This window comes from Pelodiscus sinensis, chromosome 5, assembly GCF_049634645.1.
Source record: "Pelodiscus sinensis isolate JC-2024 chromosome 5, ASM4963464v1, whole genome shotgun sequence".
Taxonomy (NCBI): domain Eukaryota; kingdom Metazoa; phylum Chordata; order Testudines; family Trionychidae; genus Pelodiscus; species Pelodiscus sinensis.
The window spans coordinates 8,299,983-8,315,861 of NC_134715.1; the positions used below are offsets into that span (position 1 = coordinate 8,299,983).

The 15,879-nt window shown below is 45.5% G+C and overlaps 1 protein-coding gene across 7 annotated transcripts in view; it reads left to right on the forward strand.

The window, feature by feature from the left end:
• SHROOM3 (shroom family member 3) overlaps positions 1-15,879 on the forward strand; it is a 240,827-nt gene that overhangs the window by 181,198 nt on the left and 43,750 nt on the right. The window contains exon 1 of one of the 7 annotated variants that reach the window (XM_075929435.1): positions 103-8,598. The exons of the other annotated variants lie outside the window; for them this stretch is intronic. Within the exon in view, the coding sequence (XP_075785550.1) occupies positions 8,579-8,598 (20 nt within the window). The 5' untranslated portion in view covers positions 103-8,578. Of the gene's footprint in view, positions 1-102; positions 8,599-15,879 lie in introns of those variants that run through there. 7 annotated transcript variants of the gene reach the window in all.

The following is a 15,879-nucleotide window of genomic DNA, read 5'->3' on the forward strand; positions in this document are numbered from 1 at the left end:
TTTAAATATAAAGGAGTTCAAGGTAGTCGCGCAGTTAGTGTGAATAAGGGAGGTTAATGAAAAATGTGAGTGGAAACAGTGGTTGGTAAAATTATTTTGTTATAATACGCTAAACATTTAGGGTATGTCTACAGCTGCTCCCTATCTCGAGATAGGGATGCAAATGTAGTGTACCGAAATGGCTAATGAAGTGCGGGATTTAAATATCCTGCGTTTAATTAGCATAATCGTGTCCGGTTGCCATTTTGAAATTGCATTATTGTGAAATAAAATGCCCTGTCTAGCAGCAGAAAACCATTCTCTCGAAATAACTGTTATTCCTCATATAACGAGTTAGTTTGTAACTTTAAAAACAACAAGCAGTCCTGTGAAGGGTTGCCAGGTGTCCAGTTTTGAACTGGACAGTCCAGCATTTGAGCTTTCTGTTCAGGAAACAAATTGAGAAAATAGAAATGAGAAAATAGAAATGTCCGGTATTTTCTAAACAAGATGTAACGTAGATTGTGATGTAATGTCGAGTGTGCCCGGTATTTTTGTGGAAACCATCTGGCAACCCTAGACTCCTGTGGCACTTTAGAGATTAACAAAAATATGTATATTCTTCTGTTGCTGTCATGTATATATCTTGGATTCTGCTATTTCCACTCCAACTCATCTGAGGAAGTGGATTTTATCCACAAAAGCTCATGATGTCATATATTTTTGTTACACTCGAAGGTGCCACTGGACTGCATATAGGGGCTGTATTTTCAGGTTTGCTAGGCACTGCAAGCCAGTGGAGAAGACAAGTGGAGAATTACCGCCGTGCCAGGTAACTCTTGGTTGGTGTAAATCTGGTGGAGGCACATCTCCCATCCCCATAGGAAAAGGAAGGATGGAGCAGTGCAGGGGTAGGGACAGAAGGGATCATGGCAGACCTGAGCTTGTTTTTGCCTGCCCCTTCATTGATGCAAGTCTCCTAAGGGACCTTAGGCAGGTCTCATAAGTTAGGTTGGGCCTGGCAGTTTGAACTGCACCAGGGCTGAATCCAGTTGCTGCAACATGCTCTCCACACTGACTAAGCCATTAAGTCATAGGGCCTGGAGACTGCTCTCAAAAGTTCAGGGGCAAATCAGGAAAACACAGTTGAAATCAGAGGTCAGATCCTCTGTTAGTGTTGATCGATTTATCTATGATCTGCCCAGGCTAAGGGTCTGGTTTGGACTATCTGTGGTATGTAAATGCATACATAGTACATATACAAGTATAGAAGCAAAGTAGACATGGGGACAGCAAGGCCTTGATGTGTGTCCCTCCATTGAATTCAGCAGAATTGCTTTGGATGTGATCTGGGGAAATGGGAGGAAAATCAGACATAACAGCACAAAAAGGATGGAGTTCAGATATCCCGTCTGAAATAGTTATCCAAACCAGGATCACGTTCCTGATGTCTGCTAATTACATTGCAAATCCCCTTTGCTCTCTGCAATTATTCACTGTCCCCATTACAGTTGGATAATCAGGCTTATCGTGTGACATATTTCCTGCCACTGGCCGGCCCGGTACCGCACCATGTCGGAAACGAGTGAGAGTGGGAAAGCACATTCCATCCATTGGTTAGAAGTTTCTCCTGATGCTGTTGCTGTGTGTTTTCTAGCCCAAGCACTTAAGCACTTTGGTCTTTCCTGTTCTCTTGCCGTTTCTCAACTAATCGTGTCTTGACTGAAGAAGAGCCAGAAAAAATATTTACATTAAACCTGCTGGGCCAGCATCGCTCAACGACTTCAAGAGAACTCTGCTGATATATGCCAACCGGGGGTCTGGCTGAGGGTATTTTGTTTTGATATCACTTCAAGAGCTCATAATGGCCATGCCTGGGGAGACAGAAATAGCTGGAGTTCTTCACCAAGACACATGCTAAAAAGTAGAAAAGCCATTCAGTATAATCAGGCACCTTTTCCATAGCTCTCTGTTCTTCCTCTTTTCCAGTAAAGGAAAGTACTGTGAAATTGTAGCAAGAACATGAGACTAGGGGAGAGGTTGTACTTCAGACTCCTCCAGACTTCCAGTCCAGCCTCCCTGTTCTCTAGATATCACCAGGCAAGAACAGTTCATTTGCCCTGACTTTTACTTGCCTAAGCCACGGCCACGGGGGAACAGCATGAATGCTCTGGCAATGGAACAACACCAGTATAGTTTCCCTTCAAAATTTAGGATTTGGTATCCCCTTTCATTTACTTTATAAAGGGGATTAAATAAATATGACCAATTGTTAGAAATCGGCATTCCAAAAAGATTCCAGTAGGGGACAGGTGTTGACGATGTTCATCAACGAGCATGTAGTTACTTTACATCGGCTCTCCTACTAACAGCCAAATCCTGCTCGCTTTGTTCAAGTGAGTTGTCCAGTTAATGTCACCCGACGTCAGTGGGCGTCTTCGCCTAAGGAAGATGAGCTTTGAATTTAAGAGAGCTTGTCAGTAGCTGTACTTTTTACTGAATGATTTTTTAAGCATCAGGTAATTAGAGCATAATCCAGTTACCAGCTCTGGTTTCCTTTGGCAAGTCACATCGCCACTGTCTACCTCAGTTTCCCCATCTTTAGAAGCTCACTGGATTTCAGAAACTGGGCTCCAGCACAAACAGGAATTCCTACACTACTATTTTTAGCCCAAGCCAACTAACCCCAGGTTCTGAGACTCACAGCTGTCAGGTGTTTTTTGCTGTACAGGCATACTCTTAGTTCACAGCAAGGGATGTGTGTAAATCCTACCCATGATACCCGGCTGTGCACATATTGTCCCTGTGCACTCTGCTGCTGTGCTTTAATGTTTCCTAATGCATTCGGAGTGGCTCCACTTTGAAATGGGACTAGATCAAAGCTCCCTCCAGACTTTCTGGTACCCAACAGATGGGTTCACATGGGCACTTAAGCCAAGTCTACACTACATGAGAAATTCAGCGTAAGACACGCAACTCCAGCTACAAGAATTGAGTAGCTGGAATCGATGTACCCTTAAATCAACTTTCTGTGGTGTCTGCACTGTGGGAGATTGACGGGAGAAACTCTTTTGTCCACTTCCCTTACTCCTCACAGCCTTGTGGAGTATCGGGGTCAACAGGGATGCCATCAGTGGTCAATTTAGCAGATCGTTACTAGACCCACTAAATCAAAGCCCAGAAGATTGATCTCCAGAGCATCAATCTCCCCGTAAATATAGAGAAGGTCTAAATGCACCGCAGGCTAGCATGAGGTCAGGTTACACCCCAGCTTGCCACAAACGAAGTGCTGGTCTAAACTAGCCCTACTAAATGTAAAGTGAATTTACAGGGGTGTTAAAGCTTTCACAACAAATACAATGTGACATGGCTATAAAGATTCAATGTTGCACCATTCAGGTATCCTAAATGTAGCTTGTCAAAGACAGTAAACAAATAGCATTTGAGTCTCTCAGCTAAGGGCAAAAAGTGAAACCTGTCTTAAGAACTAGGAATGAGGCCAGCAAAAGAAGTGGGACCAAACTGGTCCCCGCTAGAACTCTGTGGATCGCGGCAGATAAATGTGACCCTTGATCTTTGAAGATCAAACAAGCTAGAAATCTTGGGGACACTGTAAATTTATTTCCTAAGGCAAGAAGTTGTCTATTAGAAATAACCCTTCGTGTACTACTCAATATATTTTGAATTATTTAAAAAAAAAACAGGATTAAAAGCCAGCTTGCAGTATATTCACAGGTCTTACTAAGCTTTGTGAAGTTCCTTTTTTCAACCTGCCTACACTGTTGATAGTGAAAGAATGTTTCTTGAGAATGTGCAGAAGAATAAATGTGTGTTTGTAGTTCTGTCCCATTTTCGCAAACCTTGTGGGGAGGTCCTCTTGGCCTGATGTTGATCTGGTGACACTCTAAGTAATGCTTCACTGACTTGACTAATCTTTCTGGTGAGTTTTCAATATTCTTCAGTAATGTCTAGCAAGGAACACAGCCTCCTCCCAACTGGCACCAAAACTCCGTAGAAGAGTTCTAAAAAGCCAGAAAGGGTAAAGAGAAATAAAGCTGAGGCTATTAAGGTTGATTTTCTTCCTAATTGGCCTAGTCCAGTGTGCTGTTTCGAGAACCATAACTGCACCTTAATTATGATTGACGTCTCTTTGAGTGGATTGGGGCTTCACTCTGTAGAAACCCTAATTGGCTTTCTGTGTGTTTTAGTTTTCATTCACCTTCTGCTTAATAGCAAAGCACAAGGATTGCATTGATGACAATGGGCCAATACAAATATGAAGCGGGATATGCAATGCAGTTGATTTATTTTCAGGTTTGGGGGTTGGTTTTCATTTTGGTAGATGCACATAGAATATATCCCTCTAATGGTGCCCAGGATATTGCTACAGTGAAATATAACAACCTCTGGGCCAGATTCTCATCAGGTGTAAATCAGTCTAGCTCCATTGATGACAATGGATTTTCCCTTGTTTATCTGAATTGCAGGCATGGGCCCTGATTCAGCAGGATGATCCATGCTGGTGGACTGTTATACCCATCTCTATGGGCACATGAGTCCATGCACATGGATTATCTTGTACTGGGAAAATCTAGACCCACCAAAGGTTCTTTGATTCATTTGTCAGCCATGATTTGATGAAGATCATCTGATTGGTGTGTAGTGTGCCAGGGTCAGGCCAGAGGGGTATACAAGAGTGATAAAAGGGAAATAAATTGCCCAAGGAAGCTGTGGAATCTCCATCTCTGGAGATATTTAAGAGCAGGTTGGATAGAAATCTATCAGGAATGGTCTAGATCAGGCATGTCCAAAGTCCGGCCCGCGGGCCAAATGCGGCCCGCGGTCGGATTTAATACGGCCCCCCGCTTCTCCCGGGTCCCCGGTGCTTTTTTTAACTGGCGCGCTCAGCGTGCCGCTTCGGGCCGCCGCCGCCGCGGTCCCAAACCCTGCCCCTGCACTCCGCTTTGGGGCTGAGAGTGCAGGGACAGCCCCCGCTTCCTCCCCCTCTCCTGGCTCCCCGGCGCTCCTCTGACTGGCGCCGCTTCCGGCCGTGCCGCCGCCGTCCATGGCGGCCGCTGCGGTCCTAAAGTCCACCATGTAGGGCACGTCCGCAGCCCCGCTCCCCCGCTTGGCTACGGGTTCGCCCTGCCCCCGGGCCGCCGTGAGGCCAGCGTGCCCTGCGCTCTCCGCCCGCCTCTGACCCTGCAAGCCCTCTACCTTGGGGCTGAGAGTGCAGGGACGGACTCCGCAGCTGCTGAGATCAGGGACGGACTCCGCAGCTGCTGAGATCAGGGACTGCCTTTGAACCAGACCTAGCCTATGTACTGCAGTCCAGATCTCAGTTTCACCCTTCACATTAGTGTAGGCAAGTTTTTTTTTCAATTGAGATGAATACATTGTAAAATCTCAGTTAATGTCAGTTGGTCTAAATCAGTTATAAATATATTTGGACACAACATGTATAGTTGGTGTTATGTCGTTTGCCGTTTGCAATAAACTTTGCATAAAATAGTTAATTTGCATTTAATTTTAATGGTTCAAAGAATGTCAGGCAAAATGGTCGGCCCTCACGCATGTTCACTTCATCAAATCTGGCCCTCTTTGAAAAAAGTTTGGACACCCCTGGTCTAGATGGTGCTTAGTCCTGCCATGAGGATAGGGGACTGGACTCGATGACCTCTTAGGATCCCTTCCAGTTCTAGTGTTCTATGATTGTATGAAATACATTAGCCTAGAATAGTGATAGAAATGTAGCCATGTTGGTCTGGTGTAGCTGAAACAAAATACAGGACTATGTAGCACTTTAAAGACTAACAAGCTGGTTTATTAGGTGATGAGCTTTCGTGGGCCAGAACCACTTCCTCAGATCAAATAGTGGAAGAAAATTGTCACAACCATATATACCAAAGGATACAATTTTAAAAAATGAACACATATGAAAAGGACAAATCAAATTTCAGAACAGAAAGGGGATTGTGGGGGAGGTAGATGTCTGTGAGCTAATGATATTAGAGGTGATAATTGGGGAAGCTATCTTTGTAATGGGTAAGATAATTAGAGTCTTTATTCAAACTTAAGTGTAAAGTGTCAAATTTAAGCATGAATGACAGTTCAGAGGATTCTCTTTCAAGTGTAGTCTTAAAAGGCCTTTGAAGCAGGATGCAGGTAATCAAGTCGTTGAGACAATGTCCTTTCTGATTGAAATGGCAAGAAACTGTTTTTTTCTTTGTGATCCTGTCTAATATCTGTTTTGTGGGCATTGATCCTTTGGCGAAGTGTCTGAGACGTTTGTCCAATGTACATAGCAGACGGACACTTTCGGCACATGGTAGCATAAATTATATTTCTGGATGCGCAGAAATATGTGTTGTTGACCTTATAACTTGATCTTATAATATAATTTATGCTACCATGTGCCTGTATTTGTAAGCCCCTGCTGCTGTTAGAATCCTAGGGCTGGAGGAGACCTCAGAAGGTCATAAAGTCCAGCCCCCTGCCCCAAGCAGGACCAATCCCAACTAAATCAACCCAGCCAGGACCTTGTCAAGCCAGGACTTAAAAACCTCTAGGGATGGAGATTCCACCACCTCTCTAGGTAACCCATTCCAGTGCTTCCCCACCCTCCTAGCGAAATAGTTTTTCCAAATATCCAACCTAGACCTCCCTCACTGTAACTTGAGACCATTGCTCCTTGTTCTGCCATCCATCACTACTGAGAACAGCCTCCCTCCGTCCTCTTTAGAACCCCCCTTCAGGAAGTTGAAGGCTGCTATCAAATCCCCCCTCACTCTTCTCCTCTGCGGACTAAACAAACCCAAATCTCTCAGCCTCTCCTCATAAGTCATGTGCTCCAGCCCCCTAGATCCACAAAGTGGGTGCTCCATTTAGAAGAAGGTAAACCATCTTATGAGAAGTTTGGCAGCCCTCTTGACCTGCCCAGCCTGGCTGAAATGTTTATTGCAACCCCTTTTTGTCTTCAGAAGAACCTGAGGGGACTCTCTTTGTGTTGCAGTATTTAACTATGAGTTGGAGAAAACATTCCACCCACAGTTGTGTACTGAATGAATGCACTAGTCTTTCATCTCTGCAGAGCTACCTTTGCTCATGAATGAAGATGGGATTTGTGCTCTCTCACGCTAGACATTCACCTGTGTCTCAAAAGTCTGTGTAATTTTGCTGAGGGGCCTTTCTCTGCTCAAGAGACACTTTGGACTAGTACAGCCAGAGCTATTGCAGCTGAGATACAGCAGCGTGACATGATTGAGAAATGTTCCCAGGGCTTTCTTACCCTATGCCTGACTCTTAGCTATTGTTGGCAACCCTTCCATTTAATAAACACTCAAAGCCCTGCGCCAACCAAGTATTTTAAGTATGCGCTTAACTTTTATCAACTTACATGGGACACAAGCACAGACTGAAGTTAATTGTGCGCTTAAGTGAATGGCTGAATCGGAGGCTACCTTCATATAAAATGTATAGTTTGAAATCAAACCTAGATCCCCTGCACTGTGCACTGTGACAGGACCATGAACTGCAGTGGTGTTTCCTGGATGTAACTTAATGCAAAATATAGCCCTCGTAAAAGATGGAGAAACCTATTAATTACTTGATATGTAAGAAACTCCCTTTACTTAGACTCGTAGCTGAAAATGGAGGTTTGACCCCTTAATGCATCCCGTTGTGATTTCAGGTGAGAGATTTGGTAAGCCAGGTGCATGTGGTGCCTTGGAAGGCAGTTGTTAGTTATGCCTACTTTTGCAGGAACCCCTTCTTAATGTTAAACCACTTCTCCTTGTTAAGTGAAATTAATTTGTATAGCCAAGTTCTAAACCCCTGACAATGGGGCAGTTTTACAGTGCTGGCCCTGGCATCCATTCTCTCCTAATATATTGCCATTGGCAATCTGTTGATGAACTGTTGCAATGTGAGATTCAGGGGCATTCAGGGGTGTGGTATAAGGACTGCTTTGTGCACTCGAGATCCCATTCTCCCTGCTCTCGTCATCTGTTATGCACCCCAGTGCTGCTATAGACGTACGGCAACCTTTATGCTGCATGATTGCTCCACACTGGATAAGAATGGCACCAAAACGTACAGATCCCTCCCAAGGTCTTTCTGCAGCATTTTGCAGTGATGCCCATAGAGAAGCGTGGGGGTTGTGCAGACAGTGTCGTTTTTGTGTGTGGAGGAGGCTGCAGTTGTTATGGGTGAGATCATTTGAAAAGGAACTTTGGATTTTATCTTGGGTTCTGCCATAAAAGCATTTTCCCCCCCCAGTGGAAGTAGTCAGCAGTTTTCTTCCCCTCCTTTTTTTCTTGTGTTGCGTTGTGACACTCAGCAGTTAATTACTTCTAGCATGATTTGCGGTGGGATCCCTGGAACTTGAGTCATATTAGCGGAATGGTTGGTTGATGAAACTTCCCTAAAACTCAGTGCTCTGGAATCAAATCCGACGGGACAGCTGCAGCAGAAAACGGAGCTCCTGGAGAAGTTGTACCTAAAAAGAGGCCAAAAGAAGAACAGAGAGCACAGAGAAAGGGCCATGTGCAAAGCACCTTCTCCATGCAATGCTGATTTGGCCAGAGGGTTACTATAAAAAATGCCGATGTTTGCTATGAGGTAACATCTCTGTTTTGGAACTCATCTTGCTTTGTGTGTTAATGTTCTCTGTAGATGAGCTTAGAGACTTAGGGGCCGGATTCCCATTGTTTAGCCTCTTGTGTATGTATTATGGATGTAATTGTGTAGTCGATTAACCAGTTAACTGATAAGCAAAAGCTTATAGGTTAATGCTATAGACTACATTCATTCACCCCCCACTCCCTGCACCAGTACATTTTTTAGCAGGCTGGCTAGCAACCCAGCTCAACCCTGGTTCACACCAGGTTCAGGACCTAGCCCACTGTGGCTCTGCATTTAAAGTGTATTAGGAGCCAGGTGGGCAGGTATCTGGGCTCAATTCCAGCTCATGCTGGGTCCAGGAGCTCAGACTTTCCCCCCAGATAGAGGCTGCTGCCACCCCACGCTGCTGCCTCTGATACAGAGGCAGCAGCGCGGAGTGGCAGGGGGCTCCACAGGAGTGAGGCCAGAGCGAAGTGGCTGCCAGCCCCACCCCCGGGGATATAGAATAGTCAATTAACCAATAAGAATTCATGCGGTTACTTGATTATTCAAATAATCGATATTTCACATCCCTAGTACGTATTGCCCCAGGATGAGATACTGCCCAGGGTGAGGGGTAATGGACAATCCAGCCACTTTTAACCAACTTTCTGATGAACAGCAGCAGCATAGAACCCTCTCCACAGCTCTGCAGCTGTGTTGTGTTCTGTGATTTATTTGTGGGGGGAACTCCTGAGGTTGCGACAGATCTATTTTCTTCCACTTAGTCTATGACGGTCAGATTCTCAACCGCTTATAAATGAGCATTACCTCCAATGGAGTTACGCTGATTTAAAGCAGTTCGGGATCCTGGTCCATTCATACACGTTCAAAACCTTCACATTCAGGACATATATTTTTCCATCCTCTCATCCATATTATTTGTCTGTGGTTTTCATATATATGTGGTCCGTACCTTCAAGAGCTTTGCGTAACTTCCTCACAATAGGAGGAATTTTACTAATAAATCCCTGGATGTGTCAAACAGGGTACATCTACACTTGCACCCTAGTTCGAACTAAGGATGCAAATATGGGCGACTAAAATTGCTAACGAAGCGGGGATTTAAATATCCCACACTTCATTAGCATAATCTCACCCGTGCGCTATTCTGATCGCCAGGTGATTCAAACCAGGAAGTGCACTTCAGGCTGCGGTAGTTCGAATCAAACCCCTTTTTTCGAACTAACTCCTATTTTTTGAGGAGTAACGTTAGTTCGAACCAAGGAGTGTGATTCAAACTACTGCGGCCCAGAGCGCACTTCCTGGTTCGAATCAGCTGGCGAGCGGAATAGTGCGCGGGTGAGATTATGCTAATGAAGCATGGAATATTTAAATCCCCACTTCATTAGCAATTTCGATTGCCTACATTTGCATCCCTAGTTCGAACTAGGGTGCAAGTGTAGACGTACCCACAGTGACTAAATCCCATACTTGTTGTAAGTGAAGTCCTTAGGTCTGATCCACAGTATCCATATCTTCGTACTATAAAAGGAATAGGCATATATAACAGTTGAGGAACTGTTCCTGGCTAACTCAAATAGCTCCATAATGCAAGATAAACTCTAAATCACAGTAATCTTCAACACAATAATAAAAGCAAGTGTATTTAATTTTCTCACTGTTGCTTTTTTCCGTTGCTGTTTTTGTTTTCTATTTGTTTTTAAAATGGTAAAACCAAACACCTTTCTCCCGGGTATGCTTTATTTCTTTTCACTAAATCAGCACCCTAAATAGGATATTCCCCTCCCCTCTCCCTTTTGATCAGGAGCTCGGTCAAAATGAAATAACAACTGGGCTTGATTTTCACTTCACCTTGATCGAAGTCAGATGAAACGCACAGTGATGTGAACTGAACACTAGTGTTAAAAAGGATGTGAGAGGAGAATCAGGCCTGCAATGGGGGTTACAAAAAGAAGGGAGAATAGTTGGTCTTGTTAACCATTGAGGATTGGACAAGGTGCAATGGGCTTAAAGTGCAGCAATGAGGTTTAAGTTGGGCATTAGGAAAAACTTCCTCACTGTCAGGGAGGCTAAGTATGGGAATAAATTGCCTGGAGGTTTATAGGAGCAGGTTAGACACACACCCCTCAGGGATGGTCTAGATTTCAAACTTCATTGCACTGTGTCCCCCCTTCTGATAATGAAAATTGCAACCTAGCTCCAGGGCGGGCGTGGGGGGTAGTGAAACCTGAGTCTGTCTGAGCCCTGCTCCCCCAGGTGGGGGAAGTCAAAGCCCAAGCACTTGAGCCCGAGATAGAAGCAGGGGACTAGAACCATTTCTACACTGGAGCTGCTGAGAGCCATTGAACCAAACTAATCCCTGTATATAATGGAAACCACTTCAAGCCAGGGGGCACTTGTAGCACCTCCCACGCCCCTAATACCAGCACCTATGCACAGGGGGCCTGTAACCTGAGCCCCACCGCCTAGGGCAGCAGCTCTCTGGCTTTGGCCATGAGCTCCAGCAAGTTCAAGCTACCCTAGAAACCTCATTAAAATGGGGTCCTGACCCACAGGTTGAGAACCACTGATCTAGATAATGCCTTTCATGCGAGGGACCTGACTAGATGACCTCTCGAGGTCCCTTCCAGTCCAACGATTCTATGTAGTTAACAGCCAGATTCACCTGTCTGCTCCCGTTGCTTTGTGCTGTTCTGCTGATGCAGAGCGGCCAGAAAACCAGTCTTAAGTGTGCGGCTAAACTGGATGTGCGGGGCTTTGCATCTCAGAGCAGGACAAAGCAACTGGAGTGTTCATGTGAATCTGGTCCAAAGTCTGTGTGCACGGTTCTTTGTGCTGTTCTTCCTCCCCACTGCAAGTACATCGCTAAATTATAAAGGCTGCCCACAAATAGTTGCATTGATCTTGAGCAGGCGTGCACAATCATTTTTGATTGGGCCACTCCAAGAATTTGGAAAGTGGTCAAGGGCTGCACTCTTACATGGTGTTAATGGAGGAAGTGCAGGGCCTGGGATGGAGGTGGGGTGCAGAAGAGAGTTTGGGGTATAGGATTGGGGTGTAGAAGAGGGTCTGGGGTCTGGGATGGAGGTTGGGTAAAGGAGGCGGTTGTGACCTGGGGCAGGGACTGGGGTCCAGAAGAGGTGCAGGGTCTGGGAAGGAATTGTGACAAGGGGTAGAGCAAGGGGTGCAGGTGTTTGGGTTGTGACCTGGGGCAGGGAGTTGGAGGGAGGATGCCAGAGGCAGGCTCTGCCCAGGATGCACTTATCCTAGGCAGCTCCCAGCCAGCAGCCCAGCAGGACTCTCATGCAGGCTCCCTGCCTGCCGCACTCTGCACGCTGCTGTAGGTGCTCCCCTGCACTGCCGTGCATGCCCCTGGACCACAAGCATGACCCAGGCAGCTCCCATTGGCCAGTTTCTGTCCAATGGAAGCTGCAAGATTGTGCTGGATTTGAAGCAACGTGCGGGGGCATAGCCAGCAGGGAGCTTGCCAAGGGTTGGTGGTGGGCATCAATCTGAAGGTTTGGCAGGCTGGATTCAGCCCAGACACCGTATTTTGCCCACCCCGATCATGAGGCTGGTGCGTGACATAAGAGGAAGAGAAATCCCGGTACTGTAGGCAGAGCTGGCCCAAGCTATGAGCTGACCGGGCTACTGCCCGGGGCACCCCATTGTAGGAGGCGCTGTGCAGGGCTGCTGGACCAACCGGGGGTGAGGCCGCATGTGCGCCGGGCACCTGGGGATGGGGCCCCGCATGCGCTGCGCTCCCAGGGCCCAAGGTGCACGAATGGCTCGGACCGGCCCTGACTGTAGGGGATTATCATTTCTTTTTGGTCCAGGTTTATAAACGGTGTACTGCATCCTAAAATGTTACTGGGAAAGTATAAAGAGACCAGAAACTGAAAGAGCTCGGGGTGCCCGTTTTCATAAACGTGGACATATTGACACGAGCTTTTGTGTGCATTTTCTGAACACGTGTGTGTAGAGATTTGAATGAGTGTGCTAATTAGGATTAATTGTTTTGTAGGCAGAGCTATGTTTTTAAAGTTGAAACACAAGCTAAAGGGTGTTCAGCGTTTCAGTTAAACTGTTGACAGATTTAAAATGCATTTTCTTTAGATTTCATTCCATTCACAGAGCAGGCATGAAAACATCATTAAAGAGACACTGGTTGCAGTGGCTAAAATTAAGTTTGCCTCAGACCTTGGCCAGAAAGTGGTAAAAGAACTCTAACGTGATATGCCCATTTCTGTCTGAAAACGAAACTACTAGAATTAGGAACACTTAAAATAACAGTAATAGGAAGAGATTAGCGATTCCCCAATGCATTTTCCTTGATTGCCTGCTGAATTCAACAGCCTTTTGTGTCTAATCAGAGTCACTGCTCCCCTGACAGTCCGTGGGGGGGGGTCATCACAGCTCTTTAGAGAGAGCCATCCTGCCCACAGCAAGATTTGTGCTAAGCTCTCTAAAAATAGTGGTGTAGACAGTGTTTTGATCTTGCGGCTTAGACTGAAGCCCAGGCATTGAAGCCTGGAGATTAGGGGCTGCTGTTGTCCCAGGCAAGGAAACTTGTTCCCAAATGTTTTGTAGACAAGCCCTGTTAGATCCCAGTCCTGCACTGAGATCCACTAGTGTGGACTAGGGATGTTAGCGTGTACTCAGTTACATGATTAACCAATAAGCCTGGGCTCATCACTTAATCTTAATGGTTACATGCACACACCCCTTGCTGCCGCTGTATCAGAGGCAGCAAGGGGGGGAGGTGGGAGCTGGTGCCCGTGGGGAGCCAGCTTTTAAGAGGCAGCAGCGCAGGAGGTGGGGGAGCAGGTAGGAACTCCCCACCTGCCCCACTGCATGGAAACGCTAAAAAATTAAGTGGTTACACGTTGACAAAAAAAAACATGTTTAACATTCCTAGTGCGGATCTTGCTTCTGTACGGAGTTTAATAGATTTGCAAAAATGCCTAATTGGCTTGAATGCCCAATTCATCCAAGTCCTTTAGGTGGCTTTCAAAATCTCACTATAAACATATCTTTCATGCATCCTGTCAAACCCTGCCATCCACAAACCCTGGCAGCGTACGGCTTACAATCACCAGGGTCCTAAACTTTCAGATGCTGAGGATTTGCTATCAGTGTTGTGATGGAGTATCCTAACATTTAAATAGGAGTGGGACAGGGATAGATCTTAAACAAATATAGAGTCATCTGATGAGTAATGCAGATCAGCAGTTTTGCCTTTAGAAATACTTTCTGGGTTGGATCCTTGATTTCCATAGAATGGCCTGGCTTCATTGTCAATGGAGCTTCAGTGATTTACACCAGCTGAGAATCTGGCTCATTGTTTATCTTGAGTCAGAAATGAACTGCAATATTTCGATCTGGTCTGCATTATCATGGGAGATCCATCTAAGTCACACAACTTCAGCTACATAAATAACGTAGCTGAAGTTGACATACTTAGATCTACTGACTGTGGTGTCTTTGTTGCACTGTGTCGATGGGAGACGCTCTCCCATTGACTCCCCTTGTGCCTCTTGTTGAGGTACAGTACCAGAGACAAAGCTGAGCAGGATCAGCAGTTAGTTTATCGTGTCTATACTAGACTCGACAAATCAACCCCCGCTGGATCGATCGCTGCCTATCGATCCAGTCAGTAGTCTAGACATAGCCTGAGAGATGTTCAGCTTTGTCAGTTTATCTAGGATAAGAGTCAGGTTCTTACAATGTTGCAGGATCTTAAAATCCATTTCTATGGCCATTTTAAAAAATGATTACTCTTGCAGTAATTTTATATTTGTACCTGTGCCCTGGAGTAAAGCACACGTATGGAATGTTTTCACCAAGACTGCAATCAAACCTGCCTTTGGTAAACCATTGCTTATCTTTGATGAGTTCAATGTAATCATCTTCCCTGTAATACACAATTGGAGGTAAATATCCCCCGCGGCATTTAAATAAAAATGTCCGCCGCTTTTTTCCGGCTTTTAGAAAAGCCGGAAAAGAGCGTCTACACTGGCCCCGATCCTCTGGAAAAAGTGCCCTTTGAAGTAGGAATAAGATCCTCCGGAAAAGGGCACTTTTTCCGGAGGATCGGGGCCAGTGTAGACGCTCTTTTCCGGCTTTTCTAAAAGCCGGAAAAAAGCGGCAGACATTTTTATTTAAATGCCGCGGGGGATATTTAAATCCCCCGCGGATTTCCCTATTACGATAGCTGAAATTAACATGCCCCTTCCGGAAAAGGGGCCAGTGTAGACGTAGCCGAGGTGTGCAAATACGCAAAAAAGCAAGCTCCTTGCCCACTCCTGGGCTAGAAGGCACATGCCAGGAACTTATGGTGTTGTGCGACACACACACACTGCTACACAGAAAACATCCTCTGCACAATTGGCTGTAGACTTTTGGGCCCAATCCTAGTGAAGTCACAGGGAATTTAATAGGTGTTGGATCAAGTCCTTAGTCTTGCCAGTCTGGTACCTTGTATGTTGCAGATACGCATGTTGCAGTCTCAGATTTTCCACAGAGCTTGTGTGCCTGATTTAGCACAACACAAGCAGGTGTGTACCAATGCACCACCATTATTAGTTTAAACTCTGCTACGATTCTATTACACTTAATCCACATTTTCAGCCACGCCTAGGTGTGGACACAATGCAAGGCTATCCCCACGCTTAAGCTGGCAGTGCTTGTCTTTTGAGTTAGATTCACAGCTTCCTTGTTTACTCATGATGTGATTGCAGGATTGTGGGTTGAATTGCTATTAAAGTATTAATGGCTTAGAGGAGGTGGGCAGAGCAACTCCTCCTTCAGCCCTCCACTGAAGGATTCACGGAAAACATACTTCTGTCTGTCAGACAATGGGCTTCCGTAAGCAAGAACTGAAAATGTAGGTTTCACTTCTACCGAAACTACAAAGAAATCCTTTAAATCCCTAAGTCTCTTCGTGTTATGAAGGGACACATCAGGAGTAAGAGCAGGCGACAGCATGAGTTACTTAGCAAATCCAGTTCTGTCAGCCTCCCACCCGACTGCATTCAGCTTCCTTGTTTTCTTGGCAAGAGATGGAACAATAGGGCTCTGTTTAAACACACCTACGTGTAAAATCTGATTTGTTCAGCTCCTCCTTTTTAAATTTTCAATTCAGTTCTTATTAATGGGATCCTGGTGTAAGGGGTGGGACAGATCGCTTCCCTTCACTCAAGATCAAAGGTCCCCTTAAAATTGAAATAATAATTTTTTTCTTTGGGAAATTTTTCCTACATTTTCTCAGCACTT